The sequence below is a fragment of the Poecilia mexicana genome, unplaced genomic scaffold, assembly GCF_051168715.1.
Source record: "Poecilia mexicana isolate PSO_F unplaced genomic scaffold, ASM5116871v1 scaffold_3, whole genome shotgun sequence".
Classification (NCBI taxonomy): domain Eukaryota; kingdom Metazoa; phylum Chordata; class Actinopteri; order Cyprinodontiformes; family Poeciliidae; genus Poecilia; species Poecilia mexicana.
This window is the reverse complement of record NW_028263372.1, coordinates 21,359,007-21,382,580: the sequence shown is the minus strand read 5'-3', so window position 1 is coordinate 21,382,580 and position 23,574 is coordinate 21,359,007. Positions and strand designations below refer to the sequence as shown.

Here is a 23,574-nt window from a genome sequence, read left to right as displayed (position 1 = left end):
AGTATCAATATTTATTTGCTTTTGTTATTTAACCTTTGGAGATGATGATTCAAAGGAGGATTCTTCATAAAATCAAAAAAACTATGGACTGACTATCCTCTTCATTAGCCTGTCTTTGGAAAATAGAACGTATTCAGTCAGAGGCTTCCTCAGATTCACTGTAATACATACTGCTACAAAAGATTTTTCCTGCCATCTACAACAACTCTTTGAGGAATCTGAATTAATGAGTTACAGCAACATTTAATTTCCCTTGTACACTTGGTCTTTACACTTTCCAGAATAACCACTATTGAATTGCTTCACTTGTTTGCATGTTTTCAGCTCTTCTATTTTATCGCTGTGTCAGTCAGCTGTCACCGAACTTGAATGTTCTGTTCCAGAAAATCTCAGCATCACTGAGATTTGAAAATATATAACTTCTAGGTCTATACCTTAGTTTTGTTTGTCTTTTTTTTTTTTGTCTGCTTGCATGCAGGTCACGCTCAGTTGGGGGTCTCAGTAGGATTTGGGGCAGCAGTTGTGCCCAGAACCGCCTCCAGGAGCCGCGTGGACGTCACCGGCTCTCAACGGTCATCCAGCCGCTGCGCCAGAACCCCGGGGAGGTGGTGGATCTCACCGTCGACGAGGACGGTAAGACATCCAACTTCCAACGTCTCAATGTCTGAACTGAATACAGTGAACACCTCTTGATTTAAAAAAAAATTATTTAATGTGAAAACCACAAACCTCAATGTATTGTATTTGGCTTTTAAGTTGTAGTATTGCCTAACTGTGAAAAAGAATGAAAACAATGAGTAGTTTATATATATATATATATATATATATTTTTTTTTTTTAATACCAAAAAAAATCTAAAAGTACCCCCCAAAGTCACCGAATTTGTGCAAGGGCAAAAAGGCAAAACAGTACGACCATTTTTAAAGTTTAGCTGTAATGCAAAATTCACATTTTGCACTTTTTCATATTTCCGTATATGATCACAACTGCTTCTAAAAACAATCCAAGCTCCTAAAAACAAAAACCACCCAGCTGTTTTCTGGCAATAAGTTAAATTTTTTTTGTGTCTGGAAAAGGAGTAATTTCAAAAACTTCCCAGATATTAAGTTACAGTGCTAGGTAATGGCACAGTGCCGTTACCTAGCAACCTTAGCAAAGCCCAGTCCATCACCTAGCAACCAAGCGGAACTCCAGCCTGGTTGGTCAGCTGATTTTACTGCTGCAGGCGATGCACAAAGGCTGCTGGAAGAGACCAGAGTCCTCTGTCTGCAGACATTTTTATGTGCGAGTGTAAACGTTGAGTTTACAGCTTATTTTGATTTAAAGTGACAAAAGTCCTAAAAACCAACTCATCCTGGAAAGAGCTCAAAATAGGCAGAACTGACCAGACTAAACTCTCCTTATTTGAGAATGATTTTGTGCAAAAAATGTAATGGACATACTTTTTGAAAAACTTATCCTAACAAGTTCAAGGAACCGTAAAAGGTTGTAGAAAACTATTGATCAAGAAAGTATGCTCATTTAAAGAAGTACATAAAGTGCAGAATGTCTGATGCTTTGACTCATTTTTGTTTCCAATAAAAATTAATTTGGATGCAAACTGTTCAAAACATCCAACTATCTGTGCATCCTTACTCCTACGGGTTTTATCCTTGAAGTCAAAGCTTTCCTGATGTTATACTTTTTATTTTATTCACTCAATTTAAAATAGCTTTGAGGAAAATGTGAACTAATGTAGTAGAAGTGATAACAAAAACTTGAATTAAAAGACAGAATAAAGTGTTTATTAATTGAAGAAGTAAATTATTACTATGCATCAGCGAGCACCAACTTGTGTATAAGCCAGCAGCCAATATAGCTGTACCAGTTCGTTAAAAGCACAATTCTCAGCCTGGGACTGAATTCAATCAAAACACTTCGGCAGCAAAGCAATATAACTAAAGCAGACTGTATTGTGTGTGGTTCTTTGTAAACGCTCCTCAGTTGTAGAAACAAACCTTATTATCCTCTCAGTATTTGCAGCCTATCTGCTTTTCATATTCACAAATGAATTTTTCCCTCCCTCCCCTGAGAAATGCAAACACTGGGAGGCCTTTCGCTTTGGCCTGCATCACTGCCCTGTGTGGAACGCCAGCGCTAAAGTTTTAAAGTGCTCCACTTTGAATAAAGGAATAGACAAAGAAACTTATTTCTGTTTTTTTATTTTCTTGAACATAAGCTTGACGAGCCTTTGTCATAATTAAAGAAAAAGCAAACATACATAGGCATTGTACTAATTGTGAGACATTCATGCATCTTGCTTGTCTTTATTTCTCTTCTTCTTATAAAAATGATTGAATTAGGGAAAAAAATCTACACTAGCTGTAAACAAACTTTTTATTTTTATTTTTATTTTTATCAGACCCTGAAATCACTGTGCATTAATTATTGTCATTTTCTAACTATCTGAATTTTTGTTTATTTTTTTTCCTCTGCAGATCTCTCAGTCGTACCAACAACCTCCGGCAGCATTCACACTCAGACAGTAAGGTCATCCTCGTCATCGTCATCCTCCCATCACGCCTCTACCTCTGAGCTCAATGACGCCCCGGGCCCTTCCACCAGCTGCGCAGGTTCAATGCCTGAAAGTGTGCACACACAGAGAGCCAGTGGTTCTGCTCGCACAGCCGCAGAAGGTAGGGTGACATGAGGACAGTGAAACCAACTACTGTTGACTGATCAGTCGTGATGTTCTGTCAGAGTCTGGTTTATGCTTACAGAATGGCCACATATCCTTAAAAAGTCCTTAAAAATTAATGCATCTAAAACTAAGGCTTTAAAATGTCTTAAATTCATAAAAAAAAAAAAGGAAAGTTGGCCTAAAAGATGCAGTCTTTTTTACTTGTAGGACTCATCTGTCAGGCAGATGTTTGAATCACATTTGAGATGTTTCTTCAATTCATTCTGTGACTGAATGCTGTTGTAACTCGCTGCTAATATACCCTCGCTAACTAGTAAAAGGTATATTAGCAGCTATATATGGAGTGAAAATGGAGGGAGGAAACTAGCTAGCTAGCTAGCTAGTTTTTAGCTAGGTAGGAGAAATGGAAGGAGGAGAAACTAGCTGGTAGCTAGCTAAATCTAACTAGCTAAGTAGCTAAAAACCAAAGGAAGAGAAAAGCTAGCTAGGTAGCTAGCTAAAAAAAACAAGCTCGCCTCCTGTACTAGCCGCCCCCTGTGCTGGAGTCAGCGAACTAGCTAGCAAGCATGCTTTTTTGTATCTCTAATGATTAAGTAGTGTAAATTTATTGCCAGGTGGCTGGACGGCGTTGGTCTTTGCTATTGGATCACTTCTCTTGCTGACACACACAATGAAATTTGTGCAAAAAAAAGAAAGCTTAGCACTAAAAGGGTTAAGGCTGCTTCTTTTGTTCATTTCTGATATGATACAGATCTTAAATTTAATTCATAATGGTCTTTAAAAGGCTGGAAGAAGTCTAAAATTTGAGTTGGTGAAACCCGATGAAACCCTTGTTTTTAATCTAATGTGTTGAAATAATCTATCTTGTGATTTCTTTTTTTCCTGTTCAGATGACAACAGACCAGGCTTGTCTGGTACAGGAGGAGAAAACTCAGGCACAGCCATGCCCAGACTCCCATCCTGCTGCCAGCAGCACTCTCCGTGCAGCGGCCCCTCTCCTGGTCACATGTCCCTCAGCCACCCCCATTCTAGCTGCTTGCAAGCGCCCTCCTCTCAGCAGACCGCCGGCTCTCAGCACAGCCACAGCAACACTCACCACTTTGTCCACCATATCCATCACCCTGCACCACAGCCCCCGGGAACTTTACCCTTTCAGGAGCCGAGTTGCCCTGTGGAACGCCCCAGTGCTCTGCCTGCCCCCTGTGCTGGAGTTGGCAACAGCAGCAGCAGCAATGCATCCCACTACCATGACCAGGTATAAAGGAGCTGAAGCTGCAGAAACACTAAATCTTCCCTTGTATCTTTGGTCAAGTTTCCACTGCAGATATCTTAGTACATTCGAAATAAGTCAAAAGTAACTCTTCAGCACAATATAGGAGCTTGTTTTAAGTAAATAATTCCTTTATATTGATGAAAATGTATTATTTGTAAGTGAAATAATCTGCTAGCGGAACGAAACATTTTAACTGGGGGAAATGTTGTTTTTCACTAACAGATTACTTCCTGAAAAGTTGCTTCTAGGGTAGTTTTGATTTATTTACACCAGGAACTAGACCAAATATACTTGGGAAGATTTTGTGTGTTTTGCAGTGTGTTGCCACCATGTACACACATGTCAGCAACAAGGCAGTTCAAAGTGTTTTATTTGTTATATGTTTTTATTATTATGGCTGTATAAACTTAAAGTGCTTCTTCATGCTTCTACTATGTGTAAACAACAAATCAGATCTGCAGGATGTCTGAAATGATACATATATTTTCTTTTATATTAGTAAGAAAAAAACTACAACTTGTTTAGCAGATTGAAATAGACACTGATGCCATTCAGGTCTTGCATCCTCAGTGTTTCTCTTCCCCTCCCACAGCAAACCCTGCCAGTGGACCTGAGCAACAGCAGCGTTCGAGGCGGTGGCGCCGGGGGTGCTAGTTTCCATGGCAGCACGTCAGCCTTTGACCCCTGCTGCCCGGGCTCCTCCTCGCGGCCCCCTGCTTATGTTTCACATGCCACCCCAGGGCCCAGTCAGCCAGCTGTGGTGGACTCATTCAGCTCCTCCATGGTGGCTCAGCCACAAACACAACCTCAGCCCTGCAGACATTACATGCACCAACCTTGTGAGTACGAGAAACCGGCAGCAAGAGTTGCTGATTCCCATAATAATTAAGCATAGAGAATAGAGCTGTGTGACGAGGAAGAGTGGTTGGCTGCACTGCTGCGCTTTTCTTTTTACACCAGCTATCTTTGAGTCTGTCAAGTTTATTTGTGCTGCACATTTCAGAAATAAGACAGTTTGAAGTTCTTTACATGATGACGGGGTTTCCTCCAGAAAACTGGATAAGCCTGGGAAGCGATGGGGCAGTCATCCAGCGACCCTCTGTGTTTTTGACAGGAAATTTTAAATATCACTGGCTATTAAAATGCATTATTAACTATACTTAAACACTAAATATAATGTCTTAAAAAAAGGTTGGCGTAAAACAATTTGTTTCTCTTCAGTTGTTTCATCTTTTGGTCTGCAGCGACCAAAATGTTTTGATGATTTTTCTGTGACTTTATTTGCTGAAGTTCTTAGCGGGTAGACCGGTAGAGACAGGCAGTGGTTATGAAGTTCTGGTTTTTTAAAATACCACATAATAATAATAATAACAGTGACACTTTATTTGAAGAGGTGTGAATAATTCCGACATGACGAAGTCACAAACATGAACATGAACATGAAGGAGTCTTCATGAATGTTTGACTGTTAAGTGTCATTCTGTAAATTATGACACTTATAATGCAAAGTTGACATTTATAATGCACTACTAATGCAACTTTACATTAAAAGTGTCACTATTTACTGAATGTCAGGCTTATGCACAACCATTCAAATAAAGTGTTACCAAATGAACAAACAATCTTCAGCCTGGTGGGGGGACAAGTAAAGCCTGGTGGCCTGCCAGGCTTAAAATACACTGAGGGAAACCGAGTGGTAAAAATAACTGCTACAATACAGAGTCAAAATAAAGAGAAGTAACAAAAAGTTGTAATGCAAACTAGAATTGATCTGTCCTCCTGTTATTATGAATCAGAGGCAACTCTAAAGAGAGTTTTAGTTTGATTGAAAGGAGCTCAGTATTTCATAATATTTCTGGAAGTTCGTATTATTATATATAATCGTTTTAGATTATAGGAGCATAAAAACTGAATGTTTGGTTCTGGCTAACGCAAAAATATTTTCTGTTCTATTTGTGAGATTCAAACCAGTTGAGAAATTGACCTGAAAGTCCGGCCCGGCTCTCCATTTGTTTCAATAATATGGTTAACAGGGTAATGATCCGGCGTGGAAGTCCAGCAGAACCAGCACCGTGGTTCTTCCACAGTCTGTGTTTATGTGGATGTCATTCCGTCCTTTCGTTTATTGACGTGTCCGTCCCTCCTGCATGTCCCTGCAGCTTTTGGTTTTTGCAGATTCTAAACTTGAAGTCTGCAAAGTTTATTCATACTTTAAAATATTTTTTAAAAAGACTGGAAATAAATAAAACAGTCTTAGTTTTGGTTTTGTTTGAAAGTGTAATACTTCAAGTTATGTGAATAAAATTTGTGATCTCTTGTTAATCATAAAACAGAGACAATTGGAAACGCCTCATTTGTCATTTCATATCTTAAGTGGAGCAAAAGCCTCATTTCTAAGCACGGTCTCTGTGTTTTACTGTCAGTTTGGTTTGAATAGATTTACTGACTCTTCCCCTGTTTCTTTCCCTGTTTCCAGATGGCTCTCTAACGCGATCCCTGCATCATCAGCCCTCCTCCGCCTGCCCTCACTCCCACGGGACCCCCCAACTCACGCCGCAGCCGCCTCCACAGGGCGAATTCCTCATTCCCCACTCCTTTCATACGCCACTGCCATCCCACCCTGCAGGCCACTCGGTTCCTCCGGCGCCTCCACCTCCCCTCTCCGCCCACCACCTCCCCACTTCCACCGTGCCCCTGGCCCAGCACCTTCCACCGGACCACCAGACCCTGCAGCACCACATGCCGCCTCTGGGGCCTTCGGTGCAGAGGATGCATCAGCACGAGATGCTGCAGAGGATGGAGGTCCAGAGGCGAAGGATGATGCAGCACCCCACGTGAGTGTCGGCGCCACAGATTCGTAAAAGTCGTGGACGTTTATTGGTGAAAACGCGTGTTATTTGTTTTCCTCTGCAGGCGGGCGCATGAGCGGCCACCTCCACACCCCCACAGGATGCACCCCAACTACGGCCACGGACACCACATCCACGTGCCGCAGACCATGTCTTCCCATCCTCGCCAGCCTGAGCAGAGAACGACATGGTGGGTTTATGGTTTCGTCTTTTATTCGATGACATTTGAGTTTCTGAAATGTCTGGATTTCTGCCTGCAGCACCGATGTAATAATGACTCTGTCCTGTTGAACAGGGAGCTTGGCATCGAGGCTGGTGTACCAGTTGCTTCATACACATCAGGGCACCTGCACTCTCACCTGCCTCACTACCACACTCCCCCGAGACTGCACCACTTCCCCATCTCCTTAATGGTAGAAAAGACCTTTGCAACTATTAGCATAGAAGATAACAAACACATTTCATACAAAGTCTGTGTTGGATTTGTTCTGCTGGGCCTTATTTCTAACACTAGTTACCTCAGAAACAGTTCCTCAGACCTCATGAATTATGCATTAGCAATTAACTCGAGCTCATTAAGCACTTTAAGTCTGCGCTCAACAAAACCAGAGTTCTTGACCGCCGTCTAAAACATGTTTAGTTTGCAGTTTTGCTTTATAATTTCTGTTAAACGGTAGGCCTGTCACAATAACAAATTTTGCTGGACAGTAAATTGTCCCAGAAATGATTGCGATATACGATAATATTGTTTTGAGACCATTTTCAAGTAACGGTAATGACATAACAATGCAATAACACATTTTCAAAAATCGATCAACTTTAAATTCTAATAAATATTTAACTTTGGAAGTGGAAGACATTTTAAATATACAAAATAATTAAAACAAAAACAACAAATAAAATTAATTATCAAAGGTCAAGTTGAGACTGAAGCACCAGTTTTTGGTAGACAGAGATAATTTGTTGGTCTGCAATGTTTGTTCTGTGTTCACTAATATGTTAATTAATAAAAAAGAAAGAAAAAGGAGAAAATGATAATGAAAATGGAAATTATTGAATTTTAATTTATCATGCAATACATAAATGTTCTATTACTGAAATACACTCAAAAAACATTTTAGTTATGTTTTTTTTTAACTACATGCATTTGTCTAATGCTTAGTTTTGCTGCATAAATTACATTTTCAACACCAAATATTTGGAAATCTTTGTTAAAAAGTTCAGCATCTCTTCTCGAGTTATATGCAATATTCAGGCTTTAAGTGCTTTTCAGGGCCTTGTTGTAATGTTTTATATAAGCCCGTCTTTGTTTCCTGCAGCACACTACTGGCATTTCTGAAGTGACCTACCCGCACATTAGGTACATCTCATCGAGAATGACAGGCTTTGGAAGAACCTACGAGGTGAGAACTGCACCTGTCTGCTGCTAAATCAGCTTTTCCTAAAGATGAAGAATCAAACTCTGCTACACACACACACACACACACACACACACACACACACACACACACACACACACACACACACACACACACACAGCTAGTTAGTTAGTTTTATCCAGTCACTAAATACAGGCAGCTTGCTGTGTGATATGATTCCTGTTTTTTTCATGTAGTTGTGAAACGTTGTCATCAGAAGTAAGGTTTAGACTTTCCATTTGGTGATGCAGACTCAGTTTGGTGTCACACCCTCAAAAGCCCGATTCCAGGGTGAGAAACAGTTCAACATGGTGGCGCCGGGTGTGTCCGTTTTTACCATCCTTTCAAAATGTGACTCAGCTACAGATGATGATGATGATGATGATGAGGCCAATGAGACGAGTTGATCAGCTTTTTCACTCTCTGACCTGACGATGAAGAGAAATTGGGTTTGGCTAAAAATTTTAAGAGCTATAACATGAGAAGATGATTTATTAATACTAGGAGCAGAGGTCATGTCCCACCTTGTGTGAAAATGGCAAAGTACAAAAAAATAAGACAAAATCATTGGGAGTTAGCATTTGAAACATTTGTTTTTAGCATCTTCAATTAGCATTTTGTGCTACTAAAACAGTCGTCTTCGATCCTAGACCATGCAGATCCTTAACTTTGAGATTTCATAACCCACGACAGATGGCGCTTGAAACCATAAGTGAATAAAAAAAGAGGAACTGCTTCTTTTTTTTTCGCTATTCTTCCTCCCTCTTATCTCAGACCCACAATAAACCGCAGCTGTGTCTCAACATGGGAAGGAAAATAGTTTCCTTTGAAATGGCTTCTTATATCTCTGTGCTTCCTCTATGCAACTCAGTTTTGTAACATTTCACCAATACTTTAAATGGCAACAGTGTTTACAGTGTTATCGTCAGGGTGACGCCTAGTTATCATTAGAGGGACGAAAATGTAGATTTTTCAACAATCAGCACACTTGGTGGAGTCAACTGAGGTGAAGGTCAGATGATTTCAATCGCCAGCGTTATTTTGTTTTATTTTGGTGTCTTTACCTTATTACACTTTGATATAAAAAAAATATCACTCCATGTCTTAGAAAATATTTACTATTTTATTAAATCGACTATGAAAAGATTTAATAAGAGATCAAGATTGAAAAGGAAAAACATTGAATAAAGTATGTATAATGTATATATATATATATATATATATATATATATATATATATATATATATATATATATATATATATATATATATATATATATATATATATATATATATATATATATATATATAACTTAATCTTGACCCGTTCTAATATATTTTAAGCGAGATGTGACATCAAAAGTTTCAGAAGCAGTTTTATCTCTGCAAGTTGCAGAATCAAATAATGATGGGATACTAAACCAAGTCGGGCAAATTGCAAATCCAATGCAAAATGACTCCAAAAACTGTATTTATGTTCAGTTTTTTTAAAACGTACACAGTTAGTGTGTGTTTTTTCTCTTATGCTATGAAATTACTTGAACTGGTGAGCTAAAGCTGTGATTTCTGAGGCTAGCTTTTCTGTTGTGTCTAAACTATATAATCTCTATTTAACATTTATAGAATATTGTTGAGGCTCTTTAGGTTCCAGCTTGTAGTAAGTAGCCAAAGGGTTTAAATATCTGTAAAAAAGACGGGACGTTGTAGGAAGCTGCAGGAGTCAAATTTATGTACGGAGCACATTTAAAAAGTGATTAATATTATTCTGCTTCCAGTGTTGTGACAAAAGTCTCTTGCAACTTGTGACTCATGCTCTCTTGGAATATTATTCACATATTTATCATTTATATTTTCACCTATAGCAGCTGTACAATGACGGCTTGACAAAATTTCAGAAAAGAAGTGTAAAAAGAGAAACTTTAGTTCCATATTGGATGTGGTCACTATTATGTTCACCAATCGATCATCCAGTCTTATTTTGTTGAGCATTTTTCATGCACAGCACATCTAAAGCATTTAGATCAGATCAAATAAGAAAAAAGTAACAGAAAACAACAAATAAAAGGTAATACATGTGGGAATTTAAACTACAATTTTGGATTTAGTTTGAAAATTTAATCAAAGTACTATTATTGTGAGAAAACACATACTGTAAAAAAAAAAAAAAAAATCAGCATGAAGTCTCTCTAAAGAAAACCCTGAATACAGTGAACCTAGACTGAGGTTTAAATCTAAAAAAATACTCATAATTGAAAAATATTCAGCTTAAATTTGCTGCTTCTCAAAGCTACCAAGACGACACCTTGTCATCATTTGTGCTACATGGCTGAGCAAACACTCAGGCTCTCAGTGATGTTGTTGAAGGAGAAGCTGAGAACCGTTTGTCTCCACCAGGACCTGCTGCATTTAGAGGAACGACTTGGGACTGTGAATCGAGGAGCCTCTCAGGGAACCATAGAGAGGTGCACCTACCCACACAAGTACAAGAAGGTAAAACCTGCTCAGAGTGTTTCATTCTGTCTCACAATTTCTCAACATGTTGGACGTACGTGTGCATGTCTGCTGCAGTGCATTCTGGGACAGAGTGCGCAGTGGTCTTTTGTGCTCTGATGTTTTAGAAAACACTGTAGTGTCTTTTACCAGAGATTGCAGCCGTGAAGATAATGTTGGGGGCGGTGGGGGGGTGGGGGGGGGAGAGATTCCTTAGAGGTTTTCAAATGTACCTAAACAAGCAATCTAACACCCTGCCACCCAATACAGAAGGTGTTGGAGAGAGACATTGACCAACAGTTAACCCCTGAAGCTTGGGCATCTATTGGGAAAAATATGCACGCAACCCCAGAATCGGTGAGAATCAAAATGAACAAATCAATTTGGAAACATGTCTCTGCTCACATGTACGTTAGATTTTATTGTTATCCTTGGGGGCCGGGAAATTCGGCTGATATCTTTATTTTTTATTTTATTATCATTATTATTTCTATTATTATTTGGATTACTTTGATTTGTTTAGCATTGAGACTAGAGATAGAAAGTTTTCCTTTTTGTTTCAGGACCAAATGACCATTCTCTCTGTTCCCAAATTTTAAGTTTGTTTTGTTGAAACAAGAAAAAAAAAGAAAAAAAAAAGAAGAAGTTACTGTTATGGCCATTTGTTTTTAATGTCATGTTAGGAGTTTAGTTGAGCAGTTTGAGTGATTTTTTTGAGCGAATTCGCTCTTAAAATTCATGTCTCCAAACGTTTCTCCCGGACAGAGAAAGCTGCACGGCAAGCAAGATGAAGATGAGGGGGCTGATGAAGACACGGAGGAGAAGTGCACCATCTGCCTGTCGATACTGGAGGAGGGGGAGGATGTCAGGTAAGCCTCTCCGCTCTCCCGGGAGTTCGTCGTGCCTTTTTCTCACAGCTTCAAATGTGTTCAATTATCCGTTCAGAGGGGCGTGTCTGTGAGCCCGCAAACACAGGTGCAGTCGTTCCAGTTTCCTGCCGTCCAGCGGGATTTTCATTTTTCTCTAAAAACAACCCAAAGGAGTTCTGGTAATCAGCAGAAAAGTCCCAGAGTGCCTTAAAATTACCGGCCTCATGGAGCTGCTTTTTGGCACAGGCTCAGATTTTCCAGGAGGAGACGCTGCCCCCTGATGGCAGAAAGGCTGATGTGTCTAAATCTGAGGTCGTGTACGCTTTGCCTTTTCTTTCTCCTACTTTAGCTTTGCGGTTTATTCCCAATTCCTGCTGCTCAGACCTAAACCTTAATGACATTTACATCAGGGTGCTTGAAATTCTTGAAAATATTTGAATTTCAGTTTGGTTTTTTTCAAGGCTTGGAAAATGCTTAACATCTGTATAAAGCCTGTGGAAGTGCTTGCTACTAAAACTGCACAGTCTTGCAGTAAAGTACAATCTAAATTTGGAAAACGTGATTTACAGTTGAAGCCAGATATTTTCATACACTTAATAAAAAGACACACATTTATTTTCTGTCTGTCTGAAGTTAAATCAGGCTAAACTTGTCTTGTTTTAGGTCACTTAGAATCACCATGGCAAATGAGAGCGTTTTTATTTTATTTTATTAAATTTCATTTTTGAATATTTATTATTCCTAATGTCTCAGTGATTTATTGATTTGAGTAATTAAAATAAAGTTTGCCTTTTATTGTAAAGAAAATTAATGAAATTCGCACTTTTCAGTAATAAATTCCAACATATAATAGTGAATTTAAACTGCCATCTTCTGCTTATTTGTATTGTTTTTATTTCCAAAGTTTGGTGTTGAAAGTTTGAGAACTTAAATTGAAAACTGTACGAACCCTGCTACATGCAGATGCTGTGTAAAGTGTAATTTGTTTACAAAACCAACCTATAACTACGTTTAAATTTCTTCGCTTTCTGATATTTGAACTGTTTTAAACACAGTTGTTTTCCAGACATCTGGATCATCATGAGCCGTTCGGTTGCATCTGAAAGGTTGTTTTACACCAACTCAGGGTTGTTCTTGCACTGAGAATTTGATTTTGCACAATTGATTGAGTCATTTGATCTGATGAAATTATCTCCTTTCTCACCACAATAGACGAAGTTTGCTTTCTGCAGTGGCCGCTCTAGGAGATGTGGTCAGATCTCGAAGCTCTAAAAGTGATCTCCGTGCGTTTTTTCCCCCCCGCAGGCGCCTGCCGTGCATGCACCTCTTCCACCAGCTGTGTGTGGATCAGTGGCTCCTCACCAATAAGAAGTGCCCCATCTGCAGAGTGGACATTGAGGCGCAGCTGTCGGCCGAGAGTTGATGCTGTTTTCCCAACAACACTTTTGTTTGTTCGGAGTTTATTTTCAGATCATATTAACTTTCTCTTCAGTACTGCAGTCAACCAAAGATGGCACGAATTACCTGCGCAGCTCTACTACTACGAGGAAAACAAAAAAACAAAAAAAAAAAACATAAAACAAAAAAAGCATCGAGCCTAGAGTGCCAGCTCTCGCATAGTAGAACAACAACTAGATTTCTCCATTATGGATTTAAGATTTTATTGTATTTATGAAGCTTTTATGTAGCTTTTGATTGTTTCCTCAAGTGTCATTTCCGTTTTGTTTCTCTGCATGTTTCCTTGCAATGCATTTCTTTGCACATATAACGTGGGCTTAACACGGCCCGCCGAGTTGCAGGTGAGGGGAGCTGCTCTAGTAAAGATGCATTTCTGTAAACCTAATGCCTTGCTTTACTAGAATAGAATGTCAACCTTCAGTTTAGACAAAAAAAACAACAAAAAAAACATTGCAGGATTCATTTTACCAGTCATTGTATTGATTAGTTTATGTTTAGCAGATGTGGATTGTTAGTGAAAGATGTTTTTTTTTTTTTGTTTTTGTTTTTTCTTCCAAGTAAATCAAGACATTCCTAACTAAGGAAATATGTTAACAAATCAGCTGCTGTATTAGTGCACACCCAGTATTCCTAGAGTGGAAATCAGCTCCATGGTTCACCTCACTCCCAGAATATGCACATGCTTTGCTACGACTACACCACCCTCCTGCACCTTCATTGCGCGACGGCACCCTCATCACCATCCCCGTGTATTTTAGGGAGCAAGAAAAAGAATGTCACACCCCCACCCCTCCCCTCTCTTGACTGTTGTTTCCAAACTGAGCGATTGTCGGGAACTGCTGTGAATCTTTTCTCATTTTTTATTCCGTCGGGGTTCTTCCCACAGACAGACGTGCGAAGCCTAACTAAGGGTTTTTTTTGTGAGATGATCTCAGGCCTGTGAGTGTTGAAGAGATTTGAAAACTGGTGATCATGCTGTTAAATTGATACTGGCAGTGGCGTTGACTTTTTAATCTCCTGTGTGAGTGAGTGCGTGTGTGTGTGTGTGTGCGTGTTCAGAGTGGAAAAAAACACAGCTCAAGTTGAGATTTACTGTTTGTTCTCACACTTCTAACTGATTTCGCCACCATCCCTTTCTGTCTCTCTCTGTATTTGAGCAACAGCGTCCATTTTGGATGCTGTGGAAAGAAGAAAAAAAAAACACTAATACTGTTGACTAACTCACTCGCATAGACTTGCACAAGAGAGAAAACGGTAGATTAATAGTGAATATGACAGTGCGCTGAGGCCATGTGTTTCCACTCTGATGATCATGAGAAAAAAAAGGAAAAGATATTTTGAGCTGAGTGTTGAAATGCAGTACTTAAAGCAGGTATCCATGCATTCATTGACTTAAAGGCACCAGGATCATATTATGTGGGATTTATATTAGTTTTGAAAAATAATATTAATAAACTTGGATAACTCTTGTTGAGTCTTTGATGTTTGTTTGAATGAATGTGTTTGATGGAGTTGTCTTTGAATTGAGTGATGAATTTGAGGGACAGAAATCAATCTTTGTTTCTCTTCTTTCTTCCCAGATCATGAGTGTAATGCTTTCCATTTTCATGCATCTTAATATTTATTAAAATACATATATCTTAATATGTGTTATTTTTGAAAAACATGGCAGCTAAAACAGTTGTACACACACAAAGCAAATCATACAGAATGAAAATCTCAAACTAGATCATCATTCAAACGTGTTTGAGCATTTAAATCAAAAACAAATTGATTTTTTTTTCAGAGGTTTTAGTATCGCATAAGATCGATTCTGTATATTTAGATACGTAAATATTCTATTTTGACCATAATATGGCTGTCGCGATCATTAACTCCCAACAGTTTCCTCGGAAAAGGGAACTCGTAGTTGGGTATGACGTCAGAGCTGCGTTCCAGTTAAGAAGGTTCCAACATGGCGACGGCCATAAATATTGCGTATGAACATAATTCCGTCAGTAAACACCATATTTGTTCAGTTTAAAGCTGCGGGCAATACATACAGCATTTACTTTAACATTCCGCCACAGCTTACTGTTGATCGGAGGAGCGGCCATATTGAAGCGCGACGTTAGCCTAACAAGTCGTAACTGGGGGAAGTGGTGACCGTTGATTCAGTACTTCAGTTGGAAGAACCCCAGTCCAATCACTGAGTGCATATCCTGGTTTTTCTACTGGTTGAAATTCCTGTTTTAAATCTTTTGGGGAAAAAAATGTCATGTAAATTCTAGTTTTCTTAAAGGTGTAGTTTGGTTTTTCATTAGCTGAAAATCATGTCAATCGACATTTGGAAACGCTTGAAAATATCACGGTGTCATATGGATCTTTATACGAGTTCAAATTTGATATTCAAATTTATTGAACTCTGTAAACTAGATGAATAACTGAAGGAAAATGTATCCCTCAGATCCTATCAGGTCCATGAATTATATCTATACATATATTTGATCTGGAAATATATACATATATTGGTATATTGTGGTGTCGTAGGGGTTTTTTTACGTCCTGCACCAAACAATTTTACAAATTCAATGAAAGTTCAGAAAGCCTTAACTAGTTACAATACACATTTTAAAAATTACAAGGACTTTTGGCTGCTTGAAAATACAATACAAAGTAATTAGGGTTATTGAAAGTTTTGTGCTGCTGTACTGCATACATAGAAATGAAAATGAGAATTGTGTGCTTTTAATTATTCCTTAAAGTTTTTTTCAGGCAAAGTGAGGATGACACTTGTTGCAAATCAGAGTAAAACCAAATTTTAACAATTAAAAAAAAGTCATTACACGTGCAGAAACATGAATCTTACCTTAAATTTAAAAGGGGGTTGGCGAGTAAGATTTGGTAAAGATGTACGTTCATCTAAAGAGGGTTTTGGACCAGTGAGCAACAATTTTTTTCCTCTGTAGTCCTTATAAGATGTGTCCGACTCTTTGTCTGGTTCAGGAGTGTTTTACAGGAATCCAAGAATTGCAGCCAATATCCTGCTTCACAAAACACTACCACATTTTTTCTTTCCACTTAACTTTCCAGTTATATGCTGGTAAATGGCACTATGAAGCGCATCCTTCTTTAAAAATTACCTTCTGTATCTTTCTCTCCTTGTGAAGGTTGTCATTAGCTAAGTAGTTATTTCAAAAGAAATAACTGCTTGGCTGTCCAAGTTTAGCTACTGAATTTATCCCAAACTGCATTCTTTTTAATGGTCAGCAGGGGGCGTTAAATGTCTGAAAAACTTGACTAAAGCATCACTTATTGAAACTTCTGGTTTTGCTTGATATATAATAATGTTAATCTGGAGAAGGTGTGACGAAAAAAAATCTGATAAAAATCAGTAAAGCATTTATTCAGGCAATATTACAAAGTTTAATTAAAATACTCCTCTATTAGTGTGTGTTGCACAAAGGGTCTGTTCACCAATCTTATGACCAAACTGTTTATTGATGCAGTTTTATGAAAAAAAGTCCCAGCAGGCTTTACTGACTACAGCATAATGTGGTCGTATGATTGAAATAAAACTAAGGAATGTGTGTTAGGACTGCGGCAGCAGCGCAAAAGATGTGCAGAAACATTAACCAGAAGCAGCTACAAAAAAAAAAAAAAAAAAAAACAGCTCAACAAAACATAAATCCATACACCAAGTCCTCAGCTGTAGCAGAACTGGAAATAGAAACAGCTCTGTGTTTTTCAAAACGGGGAAAAAAGGATTTACTAAATGTACATCCTTTTGCGTAAAAACACAAGGAAATCCTTTTAAATTCTGTCCACCGACAGGCATAAAAACACATATACAGAAATGAGATCCAGAAAATGCCTGTTTGTCTTAATTTCATGTAAACAAATGATTTTCCTCAGTAACTAGGTAACTTTATTGCTTTTGCTCGTCACAATCCGACCCTCGCAGACGGAGCTTTGTGGCCGTGACGTGAACGTGAGACGCCGTCTGTGTCCAAGGTAGTACCTGTCCCAATAAAGTGCTAATACACCACAGACCTCACGCTCAGGCTACACACTGGTGTCATTGGAGAACAAAAGCAGAATAAAAAGTGAGGGAGGTTTTCCAGGTAATACTTCACCTCACTGCAATGCCCTCAGAATCAGAAGAAAGAAAGAAAAATAAAAGTACGCTTTGGTCATTCAATTTTTAAAAATCCTCATTCAGCATTTTGATTCTTTACATGCCTGTTAAATGTCTGCGTCACAATAAATATTCCTGCTAAAACTGAAATCACTTCAGTTTCCTTCAACCTTCATCTAGAAGCAACGTAGTGGAAATAAAAGTACAAAATAAATCACAGCCTGGTCCCAGAGATTTAGCCGATTTCGTTTGAATGCTTCGAAACGCTGCAGCGCACATCCTCTATAAGATATAACACGGTAAGTAAAGGGAATACAGAGATCCATAAATACAATAAATAGTTTGTTCAGTACTCAGAGGGGACAGACCCCGGCGGTCTTTGTGTCTTTGGAGAAAAGCCTCATCTTTGGCCCAACAGAACCGATGTTTGGTCTGGCGGCGTAACTGAGCGTTACGTTGGGTGACTGTAAGGCAGCAGTGGAAGAAGAGTCTCAGTGTTTCCTCTCCCCGACAGCGGGCTCTGCGCCGCCCTCAGAGGCCGGGGCCAGCAGGGTGGGGGGCGCAGCAGGCGCATCGCGTCGCCCTGACAACCAGCAGCCTCTAGATCTTGGTGACGTAGTTGTTGGGGAAGAGTCCCTGCTTCCCGCGAAGTCGTCCCGTCCACCATCCGGAAGCGTCTGCTCAAACAGAGTCAATGAACGAAAGAGGAAACGAAGCCGTCGTTTTTTTTTATTCGCTATTTTTAAAGACGCTCACCCTCTTTGATGATGTCGATGACGTCGTCGGTGTTGAAGCTGAGCTCGTCCGTGTCCTGAGCGTCGTACGCGTACAGGGCCTTGCACTGCGGCACCTGGGGTTTGGGTTTGGGCGCCGGCTTCGGCCGTCCTCCGCCTGGTGGAGGCCTGTGGGCTGAAGGTCGGTGGGCCCTGATTTAAAACAAAACAAAAAGAGAGAAAACCAGCTCTTGAGTCAGGGTGAGGCGCCTGCTGGAGGACGCTGAATGAAATATTTAAAGCCCATGCGGTGCAGTGACTCAGCGTAGCACAGGTTTGTTCGATGTGCATGCAAACATCTGGGCACCCCTGCTCTTAATGCAGAAAACGTCTCAGAAAGACGAAATATTAAACATTTCTGTACCGTTCCAGGAGAGTTCACCTCTTACTTCTAAGCTTTGTTGTTTCGCAATAACAGAAATGGGAACAGGAATAATGGGAACAAAACCTTTTTATATATATATATATATATATATATATATATATATATATATATATATATATATATATATATATATATATATATATATATATATATATATATATATATATATATAGTCTCTGTTCCCTTTTGAAGCTGTAGGACTGTGCAAGTCATGACAAAACATTCATATCTGTGTATTTTGAGGTATTTTAGGATTATTAGTGTTAAGATATTTTAAGAGAAATTATGAAATTCTGCACAATTATTTCTCCAAGCACACTTTTGTTTCCTGTGGCTCAGTTTTGAATAGGATGAAAAGATTTATTCAGATTTTTGTTTCACCAAGTTTATATCCGTACAGATGTAATTCCACATTAAAGCCACAGCAAACCTTTTTCCTTTTCTAGTTTCTGATAAAAACAACTTAAATACGGAAAACGGGGGATTTTGTTTTACCTGCTGCGCCAAATTCACCAAACGTAGCCAAGCAATTTTTGGATCTTCATTATAAAGTAAGCAAAGCTTGTTTATTTATTTTACACTATGAATGAAAACAACTTTCTGTTGCAGAAAAGTAAAATGTTTTGGAGTGAGCTAAAGGCTGCTAATTCAGAAAAAAAAAAATTAATAAATACGACCATTTATAAAACATTTGTAAAGCTACAAAGTTTCCATTAGTTGGGCTTTCATGATGATGACTGTGACAACAGGCATTGGAAAAAAATAAAAAAATGTTTCATACACTAACACGGGTTGTATTACAGGGAAATAAAAAATGAAAATATGCCTCAACTGTGTAAAAAAGAAAAAAATCTGATTTGATCAATTTTTAACTAATTAACCATTTTCTCAGCAACAAAAATAAACCAGGGGTGCCCAAATCTTTGCAGTGAATTGTCCAAATTCAATTCAAAATTGAATCTATGTGGTAAAAGGAAAGTAGATCCCCTTAAAATTCTACGGTTTTAACATTTTTAGCAAAATACTCAGGGGCTTTGTGATGCGCCACATTTTTCACAAAACCTCATATTTTTTAAAATTAATTTTAATCATCCACATAAGGTTTTAGTTTAACATTATGTCGTTCGTTGGCTGTTTAAGTTTAATATATTAAAATATATATATATATATTGAATACAAAACCATAGAATTGAAAAAGGGGTCCGTTTTACCACAGGAAAATGAAAGAAATTATATATATATATATATATATATATATATATATATATATATATATATATAGTATTTATAGAATTCTTTTTATAGCTGGTACTGATTGTGCCACAAGATGGAGTCCTAGCGCAGGACGTGGCTTTGGCTGCACTGCGAGAACTAAACTAAACCAGTTGCACTGCAGAAAAGAAAAGGAAACACAGATCCTGAGACATGAACTTTTCTCTCAACACCAACCCAAACCTGATGCAGACGACGCTGAATAAACGGGAGACAAATGACCCAGAAAACATCTCAGTCAAACACTCCATGGTGATCGTACTGCAGTATGCATGTGCAATAAGGGCAATTGAACATCCAACATCAGAAGGGGAATCCCATCGAATCCCACTGGACATCAGCAGCGGACGTCTAACTAGAAGTGAGGTAGCGTTAGCGCGTCGTGCTGCTGAAAGCTTTTTCTCCCGACCTGAACCACCACCAGAACCACTGCAAACACTCCAACTCACATTCCTCCGTTTGAAGTTGGCCGTCCGCCTCCAGAGCTACAAAAGAACGAATCAGCCAAATTATGTCAGATTAGAGAAACAGCAGCAGAGGCAGTATTACAGTGTCAGGGCATGGCGCTCTTCTCAGCTCTCAGAGCGATGCCGTCTAATTCTGGCGTTCCCCGAAACCTTTAAGCTGCGTTCAAGAGCCAAACTCATAACCAGCAAATATCATTTAACAAGCTTAGGAGGCCGATGCAAACAGCATCAACAATTAATATATCTTTAGTTCGGGGGGGAGGGGGGGGGGTTGGGTTGTAAAAAATTTAAGGAGTGAAGATATTTTTCAAATTTTAACAAAACAAAAAAATAATGTGTTCAGTAAGAATATTCATTTTTAAGGAAAGAGATGGGAGATAATGAACTTTAACTTCTATTTTGCCAGAAGATCTTAAACTAAATAATCACATAACACATTTTTTAAATAAATTAAAACACAGAATGACTGAAAGTTACAGAAGGACTCAAATATTTGAAATTTGATGGAAAACTTCATGATGGCGATTTACTGACTTTTTGTTTTTTCTTCTTTTGTCTGGATTTAATGGTTGGTTTTGTGTATTCTGCTAATGTTTGTAACACATAAGCTGAATAGTTTCAACCTTGACCTTTTCGATCTATAAATGAATTATGAATTGTCAGTGTGTTTTAGATCGAATACATTGAACTATTAGCTTCATTTGTCATCTATTAACTGATTATTGAGAGGCTAATCAGTGGATATTACACATTTCCGTCGTGTTTCATGTATTTTGCGAACCCCATCCCGCTCTGACACTGCAGGTTTGTGCTGAGCTCTCACCCTGCAGCGCCCTGGTCCGGAACCCTCAGGCAGTCCAGGTCCGGCTGCTGCCGGCTGCTGCCGTCGCGCTGCCGCGACTGGTTGATGTTGCTGGGCAGAAACGGGCGTGTGGAGTTGGCGGAGGGCGGATGCCTCTGGCTGTGATGCTGCGAGTTCCTCTGGTTGGCGATGTGGTTGGTGTTCTTCAGGCCGCCGTTCTGATGGCCGGCTGCAGGGAGGAAATGCAGGAAATGGTTTTATAGATGATGTGAAGGAGAGAGAAGCTGCGGAGAAGCCGACCGGTCTACCTGGAGGCCCTGGTGCTGCTCTCGAAGGCACGTGGTGGTTTCTGGACATGTTAGAGCGACTCTGACTGAAGCCCTTCCTGGTTGGACCTGGCGTTCATTAGCAAAACACAAAAGTAAATGCAACATATTGATGCTACCACAACCTGCAAAGATTTGATCCTTTCAATTTAAGCCACGTTCCACATCACAGATTGTACTTTGTGAGAGTACGTCGTGGTTTTGCTTCCCAGCCGAGACTCACGTGTGTTCTTGGGAAGGCCCGGTCCGATGCTGACCTGCAGGGATTTGCTTGAGGGCTTCAACACAGCCACGTCCCCCTGACCCTGAACAAACAGCACCTGCCTGGAGCCGCCGCCGCTCATGAAGCCCCAGTTCTCCTTCTTTAGCTTCATCTCCAGTCTGAAAATTTAATGCAATGTGTTCCTTTATATCTCTTTCATTAGTTTCTTTCTCAGGATAGTAGAAACATTATAAAAAAACATTTTAACATTTTGCATGTTTTTACACTTCCATTTCGGTCTCAATTGTCTGTAAAAATAGCCCAAGTACCTAAAAAAAAAAAAAAAACACCCGAGCCATTTGTTGGCAATAAGTTAATGTCTGGAAAACTGCGCCGTTACCTAGCAACCTCATTGAAGCACGGTTTTACCGCTGCAAGCGCTGTACAATGGCTGCTGGAAACGACAAGTGTTTTGTCATTGACTTACAATTCAGAAACCACTTGGTGCATTATTGTTGGTTGTGCAGGAGGCTCCACTTCTGCTTCTCAAAGATGTATGGCTGTATAGTTGCGCATGTGTTTGCAGACATTTTCACTTGCGAGTGTAAACATTGAGTTGGGGGCGTGGCCAGTAACGGTTTATTTGAATTTATAGAGACAAGAGGCAAGAGGCTCTAAAACAGCTCATCATCTGGGGGGCGCTAGTGAGCACCGTATGAAGTAGACGTGTTTTTTCTGGCTCCTCACCACTTAAAACAGCTCATCATCTAAGAATGATGAAATGAGACAAACATGTTTTGTATAGACCCAACCTAACCTGTTCATGAAGCATAGCAGTTCACCTTTAAAAGCAGCAGCAGAAGGTAAATCTGAAGGTTTAGCCGTTTATGGATGCGTGGACTTACGTGTTGTTGAATTTGAGCGGCAGCTTCCTCTGAGTTTTCTCCTCGAACCGCCGGGCCAGCAAGCTGATGAACTCGGTCTTGAAAATACACTCCAGCAGGCTGTCGTACTCTTGCTCATGAAGGATGATGAAGTCATCCTGCAGGGTGCTGAAACAATGACGAGCTTTGAGCAAAGCGACCGAGTCAAAACCCGTCTTGGGAAGAGTATCATCACCCCCCTCCGTTGTCTTGTTTTGTGGGGGTGTGGAGTCAGTTTTCACTTTTACATTCAGGACCTCACAAAGCAGCTCAGATCAGAGGAGGGACGGCGGCGCGGCCGTGTGGCCCAGCAGCACAAGGAGAGTCTGTTCCTCACATATGAGGAGGAGATTCTTACACCTGGTCTGCGTTACCCCACCGAGTCAAAAGCCACAAACTCAAATCAACTGCTCTGCCTCCGAGTCGCGTTTCTCTCAGCAACGCAGAGACCACAACCCTTCCAGTTTGTTTACAGGTTTTATAAAATCCACATAATTTAAGCATTTCTGACCATGAAGCATTTCAGTTTTGTTTTCAGTCACATTTTCACCCAAGTATGTCAAATCGTCTCCGAATGTTTCCAGTGACCTTTATGCGACTTTTACAAGAACAAAGAAACTTATTTTTTTAACTGGAGATCTAGTATTAGACTTTGAAGAAGATCCCCGACTTTTGCACTGTGGAGTCTACAGACTTTAAGTCTCACCGTCTCATTTTAGACAAGTTCTGGTTTCTTAAATTTATTCATATTTAGTTAATTTTTAAAGCACAAATTCACAGTAAATTCATCAAGACGCTAGGAAGTAGCCAACATGCTGGCTATTGATGTGTGAAATTCAATACAGACAGTCAGATCAGGTTTGTAAGATGTTTCATGCAGTTCCATCACCTATCAAGTTTTTAAAAAACATTTTGGTAAAAGACTGAAAATCCATGATTTTTTAGGGGAGGATTGTTTTAAAGGAAGGGTGAATCATTTGTTATTTCAAGAAACCTTCATGGTTTTAATGGCTGCCCTCCATGTTACAGATCAACAAACCTTCAGAAACCTCAAACCTTTCGAGGTTTCATATTGTGAGGTGGATCAATGTATTTTATTGGGATTTTCTAAAATAGACTGAAAATATCTTCGGTTCTCTGGATCTCTAATTAAAACCCAGTTCAACCAGCTGGATTTTAATTTGAGTTTATGTTTTGTTTATGCATCACATAAAATCCTCCAATTAATCCACAGAAATGTGCTGTTTGGAAAAGCTTTCAGTGGGACTTA

At 39.4% G+C, this 23,574-nt stretch overlaps 2 protein-coding genes across 5 annotated transcripts in view; one reads left to right on the top strand and one right to left on the bottom strand.

Annotated features, from left to right (window-relative positions):
• rnf111 (ring finger protein 111) overlaps window positions 1-14,506 on the top strand; it is a 31,177-nt gene extending 16,671 nt beyond the window's left edge. The window contains exons 4-15 of one of the 2 annotated variants that reach the window (XM_015009865.2): window positions 479-633; window positions 2,478-2,675; window positions 3,571-3,935; window positions 4,546-4,792; window positions 6,430-6,787; window positions 6,867-6,992; window positions 7,098-7,215; window positions 8,122-8,205; window positions 10,615-10,710; window positions 10,981-11,067; window positions 11,476-11,579; window positions 12,885-14,506. In XM_015009865.2, coding sequence (XP_014865351.2) covers window positions 479-633; window positions 2,478-2,675; window positions 3,571-3,935; window positions 4,546-4,792; window positions 6,430-6,787; window positions 6,867-6,992; window positions 7,098-7,215; window positions 8,122-8,205; window positions 10,615-10,710; window positions 10,981-11,067; window positions 11,476-11,579; window positions 12,885-13,002 — 2,056 coding nt within the window. In that variant the 3' untranslated portion in view covers window positions 13,003-14,506. The remainder of the gene's footprint in view (window positions 1-478; window positions 634-2,477; window positions 2,676-3,570; window positions 3,936-4,545; window positions 4,793-6,429; window positions 6,788-6,866; window positions 6,993-7,097; window positions 7,216-8,121; window positions 8,206-10,614; window positions 10,711-10,980; window positions 11,068-11,475; window positions 11,580-12,884) is intronic. The other variant, XM_088004305.1, reaches the window with a different exon arrangement.
• Window positions 14,507-16,498: 1,992 nt separating this feature from the next.
• myo1ea (myosin IEa) overlaps window positions 16,499-23,574 on the bottom strand; it is a 53,736-nt gene continuing 46,660 nt past the window's right edge. For 2 of the 3 annotated variants that reach the window (XM_015009863.2, XM_088004303.1), the window contains 7 exons: window positions 22,287-22,433; window positions 21,403-21,560; window positions 21,162-21,248; window positions 20,875-21,082; window positions 20,034-20,069; window positions 17,911-18,080; window positions 16,499-17,831 (listed from right to left, as the gene is read on the bottom strand). In XM_015009863.2, coding sequence (XP_014865349.1) covers window positions 17,755-17,831; window positions 17,911-18,080; window positions 20,034-20,069; window positions 20,875-21,082; window positions 21,162-21,248; window positions 21,403-21,560; window positions 22,287-22,433 — 883 coding nt within the window. In that variant the 3' untranslated portion in view covers window positions 16,499-17,754. The remainder of the gene's footprint in view (window positions 17,832-17,910; window positions 18,081-20,033; window positions 20,070-20,874; window positions 21,083-21,161; window positions 21,249-21,402; window positions 21,561-22,286; window positions 22,434-23,574) is intronic. The other variant, XM_015009864.2, reaches the window with a different exon arrangement.